Below are 13419 nucleotides of genomic sequence, written 5' to 3'. Positions count from 1 at the left end.
CCTTTTAAACACACACATTCATTCCATTGCTCGTGCGCACTCATTAAACACAATGCTTCATTTACGACTCCCTGGAGCGAAGGATCAGACATCTACAGTAAAAAAATATATATAGAATAATATACTGAGACATGAAAGTGCGGCGATGGATGAATTAAAGCAGCATCTGGAAGCCCCTGTTCCCTTCAGTTTAATGAGGACGGGTGCACCGAGAGCACCACGTATTGCTTCCATTTCACTTTAGGATGCTGCAAAAGAACGATGGGTCACAGACATTGACCGAGTAACCTATAGAACTCAAATTATCTTAAAGGAACTGAGCCAAGAAGTTGATTTCAATCAACTGAAGTGCTTTCTGAAGTGCAACAGTGCTGATGCCTGCAGCTTGGAGAAATGTGTCTAAACTGTATAAATGTGTATTCAGCTCTTCATAATGAAGTGAAGTGGCAGCATAAATCACGGATTTCTACAATCACTTCACTTTAACTTTAACTTTTTTGAACAAGACGCTTAACCCTAAGTTGCTCCACGGGGGCTGTCCCTGTAACTATTGATTGTAAGTCACTCTGGATAAGGGCGTCTGATAAATACTGTAAATGATATTTTCTGAGCACTTCACAATTCCAAAAGATTCCAAACTTCACATGCAGAAAACCTAAAACTAGGACTGGTGCCATAGGCTGACATAATAATGTGATGCGATAATAATACAATAGGTGACATCGTTTTACGTGTACCTGCATACACACACATTCCCACACAAGAACCGTGACAAGGTCAGAGCAGGCCCATTGAGTATCAGGTGTTCCTCACCCGTCAGCACCTGTCACTGCTCTGGAGAGTCTGGTCTGGAGAGATCCAGCCATACATGTTTTTGGAAAATACGCAGACTGCAGACCCAAACAGTCTGCAGAAAAACTAGGAAAAACACATCGAATCATTTACATTTACAGCATTTATCAAACGCCCTTATCCAGAGCGACTTACAATCAGTAGTAAAAGGGACAGTCCCCCCCTGGAGTAAGTGTCTTGCTCAGGGACACAATGGTATTAAGTGGTTCATAGGCGAGTGTGTTACCCACTAGGCTGCTACCACCCTATCGATAAAGAGTTCATCGGGTTCGTTTGTCCAACTGGGCAACACGTAAACCTGAAGTCATTTCAATATTATCTTATAATTTGCATTTCTATCTCATTAGTATAACTATGGAGGGTATGAATAATCCATTACTCCATAATCCCTTACCTGGAGTTAACTTGTATAACAGGTTGATAAATGAACCTGTTCTAATGTTGATATTGATCTGTGGCAAGTGACGTGACACAAAATGTGTCCTCTGCAATTCACCCATCACCTTAGTGAGCAGTGGGCAGCCATGAAAGGCGCCCGGGGAGCAGTGTGTGGGGACAGTGCCTTGATCAAGTGGCACCGTGGGATTCAAAGCTCAGTGGTGGCTCGGGATTCGAACTGGCAACCCTCTGATCACAGGTCTGTTTCCTTACCTGCTTGGCCAACCACTGCTCTTTAAGGGGAAATGAGCTAAAAGGTGCAGGGTATTTAGAGGGAAGTTGTTCATAAGTCACATGACCCAGGTTTAACATCAGCACAAGGGAAAGTTGGAAGCGTGGATGGGTATGGGCCTCATTTCCAGCCAAGCAAGAAGGGAGCCCTGCGGTGTGAAATGATGAAGTGGGGATAATGGTGAAAGATGGTGGTAAAATAATCCAGGCGTGAGATTTATTTGAGTTTTTTTCTTATTTTTTTGGTGGGGGTGGCTGGGAGAAGCTGAGTTAAGGGTATGTTGAAAAGATTAGAACCCCCATGCCTGTCACCCCCTGGGATTCGTCTGGCATTGGGGGTCCTCGCAGGGGACTGCTGGCCCACAGCACCTCTCAGGGTCCCGATGAGTTCCACTGCATATCTCTCTATTTGCTCTCTATTAGAAAATGGAGTTCGCCATGACACTAAGATGGCAATGACACTAAATAGCAGAATCGTTAAATACTGCCAAAATATGAGCTAGGTGGTCGCTAGAAACTGGCATTCTAACCAGTGAGTGATCTCTGCGACAAAAGAAATCGCCATCAACGTGCCCTCCTACTGAGCAACACGACAGCTGGCAGCGGCAGTACATGGCGAATTTCGCAGAGAGGGCGCGTTCTCGGGCCGGGCGGCGCTGAGGAACGAAGCGCGTCAGACCCAGCAGAGGACAGTAAAACATCTGGTCTCACCTCCAGCCTCCTGTCCCGCTCGGCATTGTCTGACACATTTCAACACGTACGAGAGATAGCGGACGGGAACTCGGCAGCCTCTCATTAACGTCGCACACACACACACACACACACACATTCATAACCTGGAGACGTGATGAGCAGAGGGAAGAAGCCGCCCGTATCCTCGACTGCCCTCATCGTTTTCATTATCTCCGTTGTGGTATGACACCGAGATCCGATCCCCCCCCCCCGGGCGGGCTTCATTAGGAGGGAGAGCAGCGCATTCGGCAGGGTGGGCCCATTTACCGCAGAGGCTTTTAAAAGCCAACGCTGGCACAATGAGCGTTCCCGCTCTTAAAACTTAATCAGCCGCTCAAGAGCTCCTGAATGGTCCAATCAAAAAAAAAAAAAAAAAAAATCATCATGCACAGCTAGACGTCCGCTGCTAATGAAATATATCAGGCAGGAATGGTAGCAACGTCAAGCCCTTAGTGCTTCATACCACAGCGTTATTAATACGATTCAATAACATTACTTATTACTTTTACGTGCGCAGCATTTTGCAGACGCTAAAGTCAAACGTTTGGATGTACCTACTCTGTGTTGTGGAGCCATTTTGAAGAACCTAATGCAAGAAACCTATTTATAAGTGAAGAATGTTTGCTGAATCGTTTTTTTCAGCCACCTCTTTTTACCTTTGTTCACTGTTGTCGTCGCTTCATGAGATGCTCATTAACATGAGGGAATGATAAGAGAGTGTTCGGGACCGCTGGAAACTGACATGTGGCAGGTTCGCTCTCAAGTGCACCTATGGTGGTGCAGGCCTGAGATTTAGACGCTTCTTTCCGACCAATTAAGTCCTGTAGTTGAAACGCAATAAAATATAAAGAAAGAGAGAACGATACTGAATAAAAGCAAAAAAAACTATCTCTTGAATGAAAAATAGAGAAGTTGTCAATGATGTAGAAGACTATGAGCAATCTTAAAAGATATGCTAGGCCACAGACAAAGTCCCCAACAAGCCGGATGACAAGGGTGCTAATATGAAATGATGTTAATTGAAATGGTACTTGTCCACAACAAGCCCACGGGAAGCGAGAGAAGCGTACATAACTCCCGTCGAACATCTTACTTTTATTATCCCGTAATGACAGATAGCGCACTAAAGCCCTGTCGTAGCGAGGGGCCGGGGGTGAGGTGAGGCATTCTCTGTAAAAGCCCTTATTAGAGCGCAGCCTCTTTCAACACCGCTGCTCCAGATGACAGCATCTGCGACGCAACGTCGGGAGGTTTTTGGACCGAGAGGCCCGGCCGGGACACCGCGAGACAAAGGGACCCTTAGATTACAGCCCTGTAGAGAGGAGGTAAAACAGATTCTTCAGGGATTACTCCGGCTACCGTGCTCAGGTGTCAACGTCTCCGGAACGTGTGCAGGGGATGAGACCCGACTTATGTAGGTCACGCGAAAGTTGTCCTCAACGCAGGCTTTATGTCATGAATCTATTGCGTTCACACGTCATGAATGGGTTTAGGAAGAGGGGCTTCCCCTTGGCCCATTAGCAGCAGGTTCCCCCTAATTTAACCCCCAAAATTCAAAAGGCCCTGCCCTTCTCACAGTTGGACGTTCAGTGGGCCGTTGTTTTCCCGGTTGATCCCCTGGAGAACTTCCACTGCCAGATTAATTAACAACTTCTGAATGCACAGGATCTTCTTAAAGGCACCGGATTTCTGTCCCTTTTGAAATTGAAAGTGAAGTGATTTTCATTGTAAACCACAGCAAGCAGCGACACAACAAAACGTGTCCTTTTTAACCCATTTAACCCATCAGTGGGCGGCCGTGAACGGCGCCCGGGGAGCAGTGTGTGGGGACGGTGCCTTGCACCTTGGCGGCTCGGGATTCGAACCTGATTACTGGTCCGCTTCCTCTTCCTGCGTCACAGAGTGGCGATGGCCCCATCAACAGGAAACGCTGTTAAGTTCGCCGGTTCTCAAACACACCGTTCAGACTAAACAAAGTTCAGAGTTCACGCTACACAACTCTCTGACAAGTAATCGGGTGACGGGGTGGCCATGACCCAGGACTCTCTTTGCCACCCGTATGAAACGTTCTCGTCGCGTTGCAAGAAGGGACTAAAAACGCTTCTGAATACAGCCACAACGTACGCCGACTAGAGCTGGCTGGCATTTCCGTGCCATTCTGACCAAGTGGGACGGTTGGCAGGTTTCGGACTCGACCCCCCAAGCCACCCTGCCCCAACACACACACCACAAACACCAAACACCCCCCCCCTTCCAAACTGAACCCCTGCAATCGGCAACTTTGGCATGCAACCTGGAGTTAAGACAAGAGTCCCTTTTCAAGGAGAGGGGCGGGGCGGGAACACGTAGAGTACAGAGAAGGGACCATGAGATCACAGGCCCTCACAATGGGGGCTTTCATGCTACTAATGTGGCCACTGATCAGCACCTGGGTTGTGGCCAGAGGTGAGGCCAGTTTGCCCACTTTCAGACCGTCCGTCCCCATGCCCGGCGACCGATGGCACGCAGCGGAATTCCCTGCGAAGGGGACCGCATGTAAATCAGCCCGTCTCATCTCCTCGGGTGGTCCGGCGACAGACAAAAGAAAAACTAAAATGCCGCGGTCTCTCCCTCTTTCTTCTCGCACATGGGAACGGAGCCTTCCGCCGAGTCCCAGATGGAGCCGGTGCAGGTTATTCGGGTCGGCGCGCCGCGCCTGGCACTTGCCGCGGCGCAGGGTGAGGCGGGCGGAGTTAATGAACTTCGATCTCGAGCGCGTAAGCTGCATTCCTCCCGCCCCTCGGCAATTAAGGGCCGCGCTAAGCGGTTCCGCGTCCAGGCCAGGCTCAGTTTCGCAGGGGCACGCCGGCCCGTGCCCGGCACGGCTCCTGAGCGCCGTCCACGCCAACGCTGCCAACACTCCTCGACTTTAGTACCGCGGCGAAAAAAAAAAAAAACCAGCAGAGACGGATGGAGGACACGCCCCGACAATCTCGCCACCCTTCAAAGCGAGGCCTTATCGGCACCGTCGCCATTCCTCGTCCCATCTGATAAAAGACACCTACCGATGCTCCCAACCAGCCGCCTTTTAATCCTCCACCATTGTGCCAGCGAGGCTCTTTTGATGAGGCTGCAGGTGTCTCCCCTGCACCCCACATCACAGTCAAGTTCGAGTTCAAGGGGCCGTCGCCCCAGTTCCGACCCGACGCCGATTCTATCTCGACCCAAGTCCGCGTGCAAGGCTCGCGAGCGAAAGCCCGCTCGAGGCCACACAGACAGACGGAACAAAGGCCGAACCCGTGAGGGGGGGGGGGGGTTCCGGCAACCAGCCGGTCGAGCGCCCGCTCCGTGCCAGATTTACAGCCTCTGCAACAAAGGCCGCCGCCCACAGGGGTCATGGCGAGCGTTCCTTTAGGGACAACTCTACACCTCTTTTGTAGCGTGAGCTATAAAAAAAAAAATTCATTACATCTCGGGGTTCAAATACCAGAGTTAATGCGGGGCAAACTTTATAGAGTCATTATAGAGTTTTTTGGGGGTTTTTTTTAATTCGGGGGCTTAAAGTTTCAGAAACGCGGTTGTAAAATGCCAAAGATTCTGCATCTGATTTTCTTTTATTGAAGAAGGAATTTCAATAATATTTCATAATAGGGTCTCAAATTTTCTCCCTACTCAGCACACGGAGGATTTGGAAGTTTTTGGCAAGTTCTATGACTGTTTTCCAGCTTAATGCCAGTTGTAGAGCTTTAAGCAGCTCAGTGAATTACTGCTCCCCGCCGTTACCTGAAGCTGCACATGGACGAGACGCCTCAGTGGACGGACTGTGGACGTCCGGGGACCGACTCCCCCTCGTCCTCTCGTGTCTGTACACAAGGTGAGGTTTGCTGTGTTCCTCCTCATACTCCTCGCCATCCTCCTGCATCAACGGCTCCAGGAAATATTCCCCACTGTGGGTCGTAAACGTTCCGATCTGCAAAAGAGAACGTCCAGGTTGGTTCGTGTGCAGATCAGGTGCCTTTGGACAGAATCTCATGCAACCTTGTCCACTGTGTGGAGAATGATGTGATTGCCATGTGCCCATAAATACATGCGCACTGGACACTGACATCAACCTCTGGCCTAATGGATAAGGCATCAGCCTCCGGAGCTGGAGATTCATCTTTATCATAATTTCTTGTAGTTATTTACCTACTAGGGTGGAAGTAGCCTAGTGGGTAACACCCTCGCCAGAAGACCCAGGTTCAAATCCCACTTACTATCATTGTGTCCCTGAGCAAGACACTTAAAGTTAAGTTGCTTGGGGGGGACTGTCCCTGTTATTAGTGATTGTAAGTCGCTCTGGATAAGGGCGTCCGATAAATGCTGTAAATGTAAATGTAAACCTCTGGCCTGCTGTTTCATAAAACATAGCAAAATCTCACACTTTTAGCATGAAAGACTGTGGGGAGAAAAAATCTTCCAAAAAATGAATCAAATAGCCTCCATATCATACTGTATGTACTAAACCGAAAAACATATAAATCAGTCAAGCGATTTAAATACTGGTAGAATTCACTCTATTTAATTGTAATGAAGTATTCGTGACTTTGTTTTAAGGCCACGGGACCCAGACGGGACCCAGCTCTGATGCGGTTTGGGTCTTTCAGCCCCGTTGCGTCGAGTGAGCGACGACACACAGTAAGTCCTGGTTCAGGAGTAACACGAGACTGGAAAATTAACATCATAGCAGGACGTGTCGCTCATCAGAGGAATGCAAATATTGCTCCGCTGCCACAGAATCCATGAGCTCACTACTGTGCCGCACAATAGTGCATGCACACACGCTCTTGGACAGGATATTGCACACTGGAATGTTATCTGTTTGAAGCTCTCTCTCCCTTTTTTTTTTTTTTTTTTTCCACGATCACTTGAGGAACGGACGCGGACTGTCGGAAGAACAAATCCCCCACGAACTCCCCCGGGGGTGGAAAAATGACTCGAGTTTGTGCAAATATTCGGGGTTTTTTTTGCCCCCTGTTACACGGCTGAGTCGGTGATTGACGGGTAGACGGAGGTGGAAACTTCGGGCTTAGAAAGCAAGAGATCCTTCCAGCCTGGCGGACTTGCTCATTAGCTCAACCCCTCAGTCGGAAGGTTGAACTAATTAGTGAGATCAGCTGGCCCAGGGCGAGGATCGCCATAAAAACACGCCAATCACAACGCCGCGACTGCTTATTACACGGTACTCGACTCTTCATATTCCAAAAGAATAAACACTTGGCCTTGAAAATGTTGGAGGGTGCCGGTTGTAAACGCCGCGGTTACACTGTATCGGCCGGAGTCGGTGAGCGTCCGTGCGCAAGGCCATCCGCAAACATCTCGTAGGGCAGGATTAATGTCAAGGTGCAGACAGGGCCTGTCAGGCCAGTTACAACCGGGGAGCCCGGCCTCCGACAAAGACTGATGATCGTGGAGATTTATGGAACTTCGGACGCGAGCGGCTACGTGCCGTACCCCGCGAGTCATGAACGCCACGAAAGTAGGTCCACCCCCGAGCCTGTTTTTTTACGTTGGACGGTGGACCCTTTTCAGCTGTAAAATGCTCAAATGAGGTTCGACACCTTTAATGCGCCAATACAAATTTGGCAGCTCGGAGGCTGCTGTTCAGCTTTGGGTGCTGAATCCCACGTTCGGCTGCAGCGCCCGGCCGGCACGGCACCATGCGAGTCCACCATGGGCAGAGGATCAAAAAAAAACGAAAAAAAAAACTGGCACCCTGCTTCCTGCACAGCCGGCCTGCGCTGCGGTTGGCCGCTCTGACCGGCCCTGCCCGAGAAAAACAGGCCGCCGGCGTGCCCCACTTCCATCCGATCGGAATGGTAGAGACTCGATTGGCTCCTCGCGCCCCTCCGCCTCGGAGCCTCGTCGCTGCTTAATGACCTCATCCCACTGAAATGAGCGTGATCATTAGGGCTTAGCGTTTCGGAGAGGCACATGTTAACCGCCCGCGGCGAGGGGAGGACACACTGTTTCCATTGTGCCGCCAGTTCAACATGACTGATCACAGGGGTAAAATAACTAATTAACTAATGGATAAACCCGCATGCACGATGGGATGGAAGCATCCTGAGGCATGAAACGGGGTAAGAGGCAAACCGCGGTGAGGTCTGTGCATTAGGCAGATGTCCTTCACAACACTAATTACAGAAAGGCAAGTCTAATCTTCCTCTACGCACGGGACGAAAAACAACCTTTCAACCGGCACCGTACAAGCCATGCGTCCACTAGAGGGCAGTTCCGAGGCCAAACCATCTGACAGGGTTCCCACTCTAAGTCAGAATTCCTTGACTTTCCCTCAACCAAAAGCAGAATTTGCATGACGTCCCGTATAAAGAAATGGCCAACATGAGCAGAAAGGGGCATTTAAAGAGGTTACAGGATTTCAAAGCTGCATTTACGTCAATTGTTGTTGAGTTTCGGCAGCTTGGCGTGTAGAATGGCATCCTCTACGTGCATCTTTCATTTGATTAATCTGGGCGAGCCGGTCATTTTACACTTGCCGGGCATGTGTGGTAAGTTAGGAAGACGCCGACTTCGCAAAGGTTCTGCGTTCTAGCAAGTTGCACGTTTTTAGAGCTGTAGAGGAAAACAAAAACACTCACTGAGAACAAACAAGCGTAAATATGCATCCGGTTTTGGCTACTGCACTGTATGCAATTAACAAAATTCCCAGATAATTCCCTGATATTCCAGAAATTCGCCACCCATGGAAACCCTGTTCTGACCGTCTGACCATAACAAAAGTGGCGATGGAGGCAGATGAAGTGAAAGCGAAGTGATTGTCATTGTGACACTCTGCAGCACAGCACACGGTGCACACAGTGAGTTTTGTCCTCTGCTTTTAACCATCACCCTTGGTGAGCAGTGGACAGCCATGACAGGCGCCCGGGGACAGTGTGTGGGGACGGCGCTTTGCTCAGTGGCACCTCAGTGGCACCTTGGCGGCTCGGGATTCGAACCGGCAACCTTCTGATTACGGGGCTGCTACCTCAACCGCTAGGCCACCACTGCCCCTTTCACATCCTATAGCCTCTCTATTAGCCATACTGACCCCACAATGGTCAGTGGCGCTGTGCCATTGAACACAGAATACTTTTTAGCCTTTACACGTCGTTGAGTGTCCTACTCCGTCGAACAGTTAGATTAGATTTGCAGGACACAGGACTACTCACCTAGAACACCACACCCCGTCTGAGCGTAGAGCATAGAGTAATAACCTCACACGGGTCTGTCAGCGGCCGTCAATCGGAGAGTGCACCGGATTATTTTCTGGGCGCGATGTGAGCGTCCTCTTTGCTGCATCTGATCCCGGCGCAAAGCACGGCAACTGCATCTAAATTAAGTGGAGCTCGCCGGACCCAACGGTGGGGATCGTATAAAAAGCCCAGCGAAATGCGGGGACCAATAAACCGGCTTGGGCTGATATATTGGTCTGCCACTGTCTGCAAATGCGGTGTAAATGTAACCCCATCCAGAGAAATTGCACGAATAACGATGATGTCACGGGCCGGATCGCTCGGGGCTTTTATAGGAGCAATCATGTGTCTCCTCATTCTTCCCTGCAGGAGCAATTCCCTTTAATTAACATCCCGAATTTCCGGTGCCTTGACAGCCCGGAGTTATTCCGGAGGGCCCACACTCACCAGGCCGGCGCACAGGCTGAAGACGGCTGAGGAGCCCGGCCGGGAGTTGACGTGTCCCCTGAAGAAGCAGTGGCGCACGTCGCCGGGCTCGGGGCGCGCCTCCGCCCCCAGGTGCGACACGGCGTAGGACGGGCCGATGAATCCCGAGTCGGCGGTCAGGTTGAGCTGGAAGCGGCGTCCGAACGCGTCGACCCTGTAGTGCGCCCGCGGGCCGCCGGGGTCGCCGTCGGCGCTTCTGCGCCTGCGCCGGTAGTGCAGGTCGTGGGGGAACGACTCCCCGAAGTCATTAATCCGGAGAGGCGTGACGATCTCGTACGAGGACAGCTGTTTCACGAAGCTTTCTGCGAGAGGGATGAGATGAGGGGGAGAAAAGTCTAATATTAAAATCGGCTTCAGCAATCACACACATTTTTACGTAAAACAGACCCGACGTCCACGTGACTGTCCAGAATGATTAACCCCACCGACTCCATAAAATGACGTTCTAATCATTTTTTGCATGCTTTTGGGGATTGTGGTGCCAGTGCGTGTTCATGCGATTCTTTTCAGTCACCATTTACAATGCACGAGAATGTTCTAAACTTTAAACCAAATGCACGAGCGCCGCGCAACTTTTTCACACGCGTGAAGTGCACGTTTTTGTCTATGTAAATGAAGTCATACCTTGTTTCGGATGCAGTCGATAAGCCGCTGACAGATGACACACCAGTCCCACCAGCCAGACCGCAAGCTGCATGGTTCCCTGCGTGGAAGACCGGCTCCGCTCGACCTGCTCGAAGCCGCTCTCGTCCCCCCTCCTTCTCCCGGCTTGTCAGCAGCAGGAGCCGCCGCGCCGCACCACAACTCCCGCGAAGCGCGACTCGCTCATCGCTGTCGCCGAGCCCCCCCACCCACCCCGCCACGCAAGACCCACGGGCTCGTCGCGACCTCGGGCCATCCACAAGACACCCCGTCCTCACAACGCCCACCCATCCGCCCCCCGATCTCCCGTCCGAACCCCCGCCGGCTCCGGACGGGCCACGCCCCCGGACGCGCCGAGCCAATCGCAGGAGCGACGGGGAGGTGAGGCTGCGATCAAACTTCTTCTTCCTCCCGATGCAGCTCTCGAACGGCCCTTCATTCATTCATTCATTCATTCGAACCCCCCACGAACAGAAATATCATCCCGAATGCACAGATCCAGACAACGTCGGGGACACTTGCGTCTGTTTTGCCAGTTGAGGACTCTCAAGAGAAAATACATTTTACTGAAGAATTATTCACATTTTGCTGTTTCGACGAGCTGTTTCAGAAAGTTGATTCAGTCATTACCAACACAAATGGATGTAAAAGACATCATAAAATTGTAATTACATTTACATTTTTTACAGCATTTATCAGACGTTACAGGGACAGTCCCACCCCCGGAGACACTCAGGGTTAAGTGTCTTGCTCAGGAACACAATGGTAGTAAGTGGGGTTTGAACCTGGGTCTTCTGGTTCATAGGCGAGTGTGTTACCCACTAGGCTACTACCACCCATTCAATTATCCAATCCAATTAAATATTATTGTTGCTGTTAATTGCATCATGTTGAATGCCTGGGTGAGATTGACCATTAAGCACTTTTAAAGCTGACCTTTTTGGTACAAACCCCACATTCTGACATACATTATCTTTAGGAAATGGTGGTCCGTCACATTTGTGGCCACTAATGAACCACTATACTGCTGGCAGTAAAGCAATTACGGCCCAATCGGTTAAGAGCTGTTTACACTCTGCCTTCCTTATCGCCTCTCCGCTCCGTAACATTTCTTCCCAAGCGAGACGACTGGCCCAGCTGGGGCGCCACATCCTGTACCAGGCCGAGAGTGCAGGGGTAACTGGACCCACAGGCAGCTGCTGGTGGCATCTACCCCTACTTTAAGTGAGTGCTGTGAGTCGACTGCTGGCTTACGCTTGTGTGTGCATCGCTCCCACACAAGGGGAGGTTTTTCTTAAAAAACGCCAACTGGCTTTTCCCAGTCCCAGCCCTCGCCAGAAGGGGTAGGAGTTCCGACATAATTAACCAGCATCATTCATAATCTACGGCATTGATGTTTAGTCATCTTAAGCCCTATGGAATTGTCTGGGTCTGAGTCAGTCTTGGCTGTCTACCTGCACAGGGCACGCACACACACATACACAGCAGCATCCCGAATTCACCAAACGCACACGTCTGGTGACCCCAGTGACACAGGAAGGCCCGGCGAGATCTTAGGAGAGATGAGCTGCATGTTGTGTCTCTTTCTCCAGTTCCTGGAAGAGCAGCAGACTTTTCAGTGGATCATAAAACTTAATAACACCGTTTCCAGTGTTTAGCCTGTGGGTGCACGCATCCATTTATGCTAAAAGCAGCAAAGGTTTTTTTTTTTACCGCTCTACTTCCTTCTTACATTTGATATTTGGCTAAAGTTCATCATTAACCAAGCCTAAAACATTTATCTTGATTTATGGCGTAATATTCATGAGGGTTAGAACAACGTGGACATGTCCTGGATTGTGAAAAACCAGCAGACAATTAGACCAGGTCAACCTCATTATTAATCATCTAAAGCCCTGCTGATTCCATCAGCGGTGCAGGTCTAGCAGAAGAGGTGGCTGGACCGGGGCAGGATTGATAGTCGAGCCGTAGATGCAAACATGAAGCATGAAGGCCTGTTCGCTCGCTCCTACTGTACAGCATGACGAAATGCAGCCGCGGGAGTCTGTGATTTATCCCACAACGGGGCGACCCCCACTCACTTCTCACAGACCGTGCTGGGCCCTTTCTTTCCCTGGGTGAGGTTACTGGTCAGTACAAACATGAACATAACAAGCCCATGGTTTGGTCTCATGAAGCTCCGGATTTTGGTCGTTGTCCGTTGTACCCAGATTTCGCACGGCATAGCTGTCCACAGCCACATGCCAGAAATTGTGTGAGAAATGACCAAACTGGCAGGACGATAGGGAAAAAACAAGCAATGCTGAGGGCCCCGCCCCTTTCCATCATCCTGCAGGCTCATTGGCTGTTGCTTGTCCCTGACCATGTTCATTTTTACATTTACAGCGTTGTATCCAGAGCAACTTTCAATCAGTGGTGACAGGGACAGTACCCCCTGGAGACCTTCGGGGTTAAGCGTCTTGCTCAGGGACGCAATGGTAGTAAGCAGGGTTTGAACCTGGTGAGTTCTACTGGTGTACGACCACCCTGTTTGATTTTTAACCTGCTATGTGTCCAGGGTGGATTTTGGCCAACAAACTCCGAATAAGGTTTAAAATGTCATGGTCTGAACAAGGCTGAACACGCTAATTACAATCTTGAGAGCAAAAATAATAAGTACTATTATTAAAATTTCTCAAGTACCTACAACTTCATGCCCATGTAGTTGTGGCATATGCGTTAAGATGAGAGAATTTAAAAGTGCTTCACTGCCGGTTGCCTTAAAATAATTTTTTTTTTTTACAGTGTATGTTACGTATGTTTCGGCAACAGGACAGAAGCTCCT

The 13419-nt window shown here is 50.1% G+C and overlaps 1 protein-coding gene across 2 annotated transcripts in view; it reads right to left on the bottom strand.

The window, feature by feature from the left end:
- Positions 1 to 10707, bottom strand: part of LOC114766663 (A disintegrin and metalloproteinase with thrombospondin motifs 20) — a 66557-nt gene extending 55850 nt beyond the window's left edge. For both annotated transcript variants that reach the window (XM_028957692.1, XM_028957693.1), the window contains exons 1-3: positions 10578 to 10707; positions 9915 to 10255; positions 6016 to 6202 (exon numbers count right to left, since the gene is read on the bottom strand). In XM_028957692.1, coding sequence (XP_028813525.1) covers positions 6016 to 6202; positions 9915 to 10255; positions 10578 to 10650 — 601 coding nt within the window. In that variant the 5' untranslated portion in view covers positions 10651 to 10707. The remainder of the gene's footprint in view (positions 1 to 6015; positions 6203 to 9914; positions 10256 to 10577) is intronic.
- Positions 10708 to 13419: the final 2712 nt, after the last annotated feature.

The sequence above is a fragment of the Denticeps clupeoides genome, chromosome 17 (assembly GCF_900700375.1).
Source record: "Denticeps clupeoides chromosome 17, fDenClu1.1, whole genome shotgun sequence".
NCBI lineage: Eukaryota > Metazoa > Chordata > Actinopteri > Clupeiformes > Denticipitidae > Denticeps > Denticeps clupeoides.
Note: the sequence above shows the minus strand (reverse complement) of the source record. Positions and strands in the feature narration are given on the sequence as shown.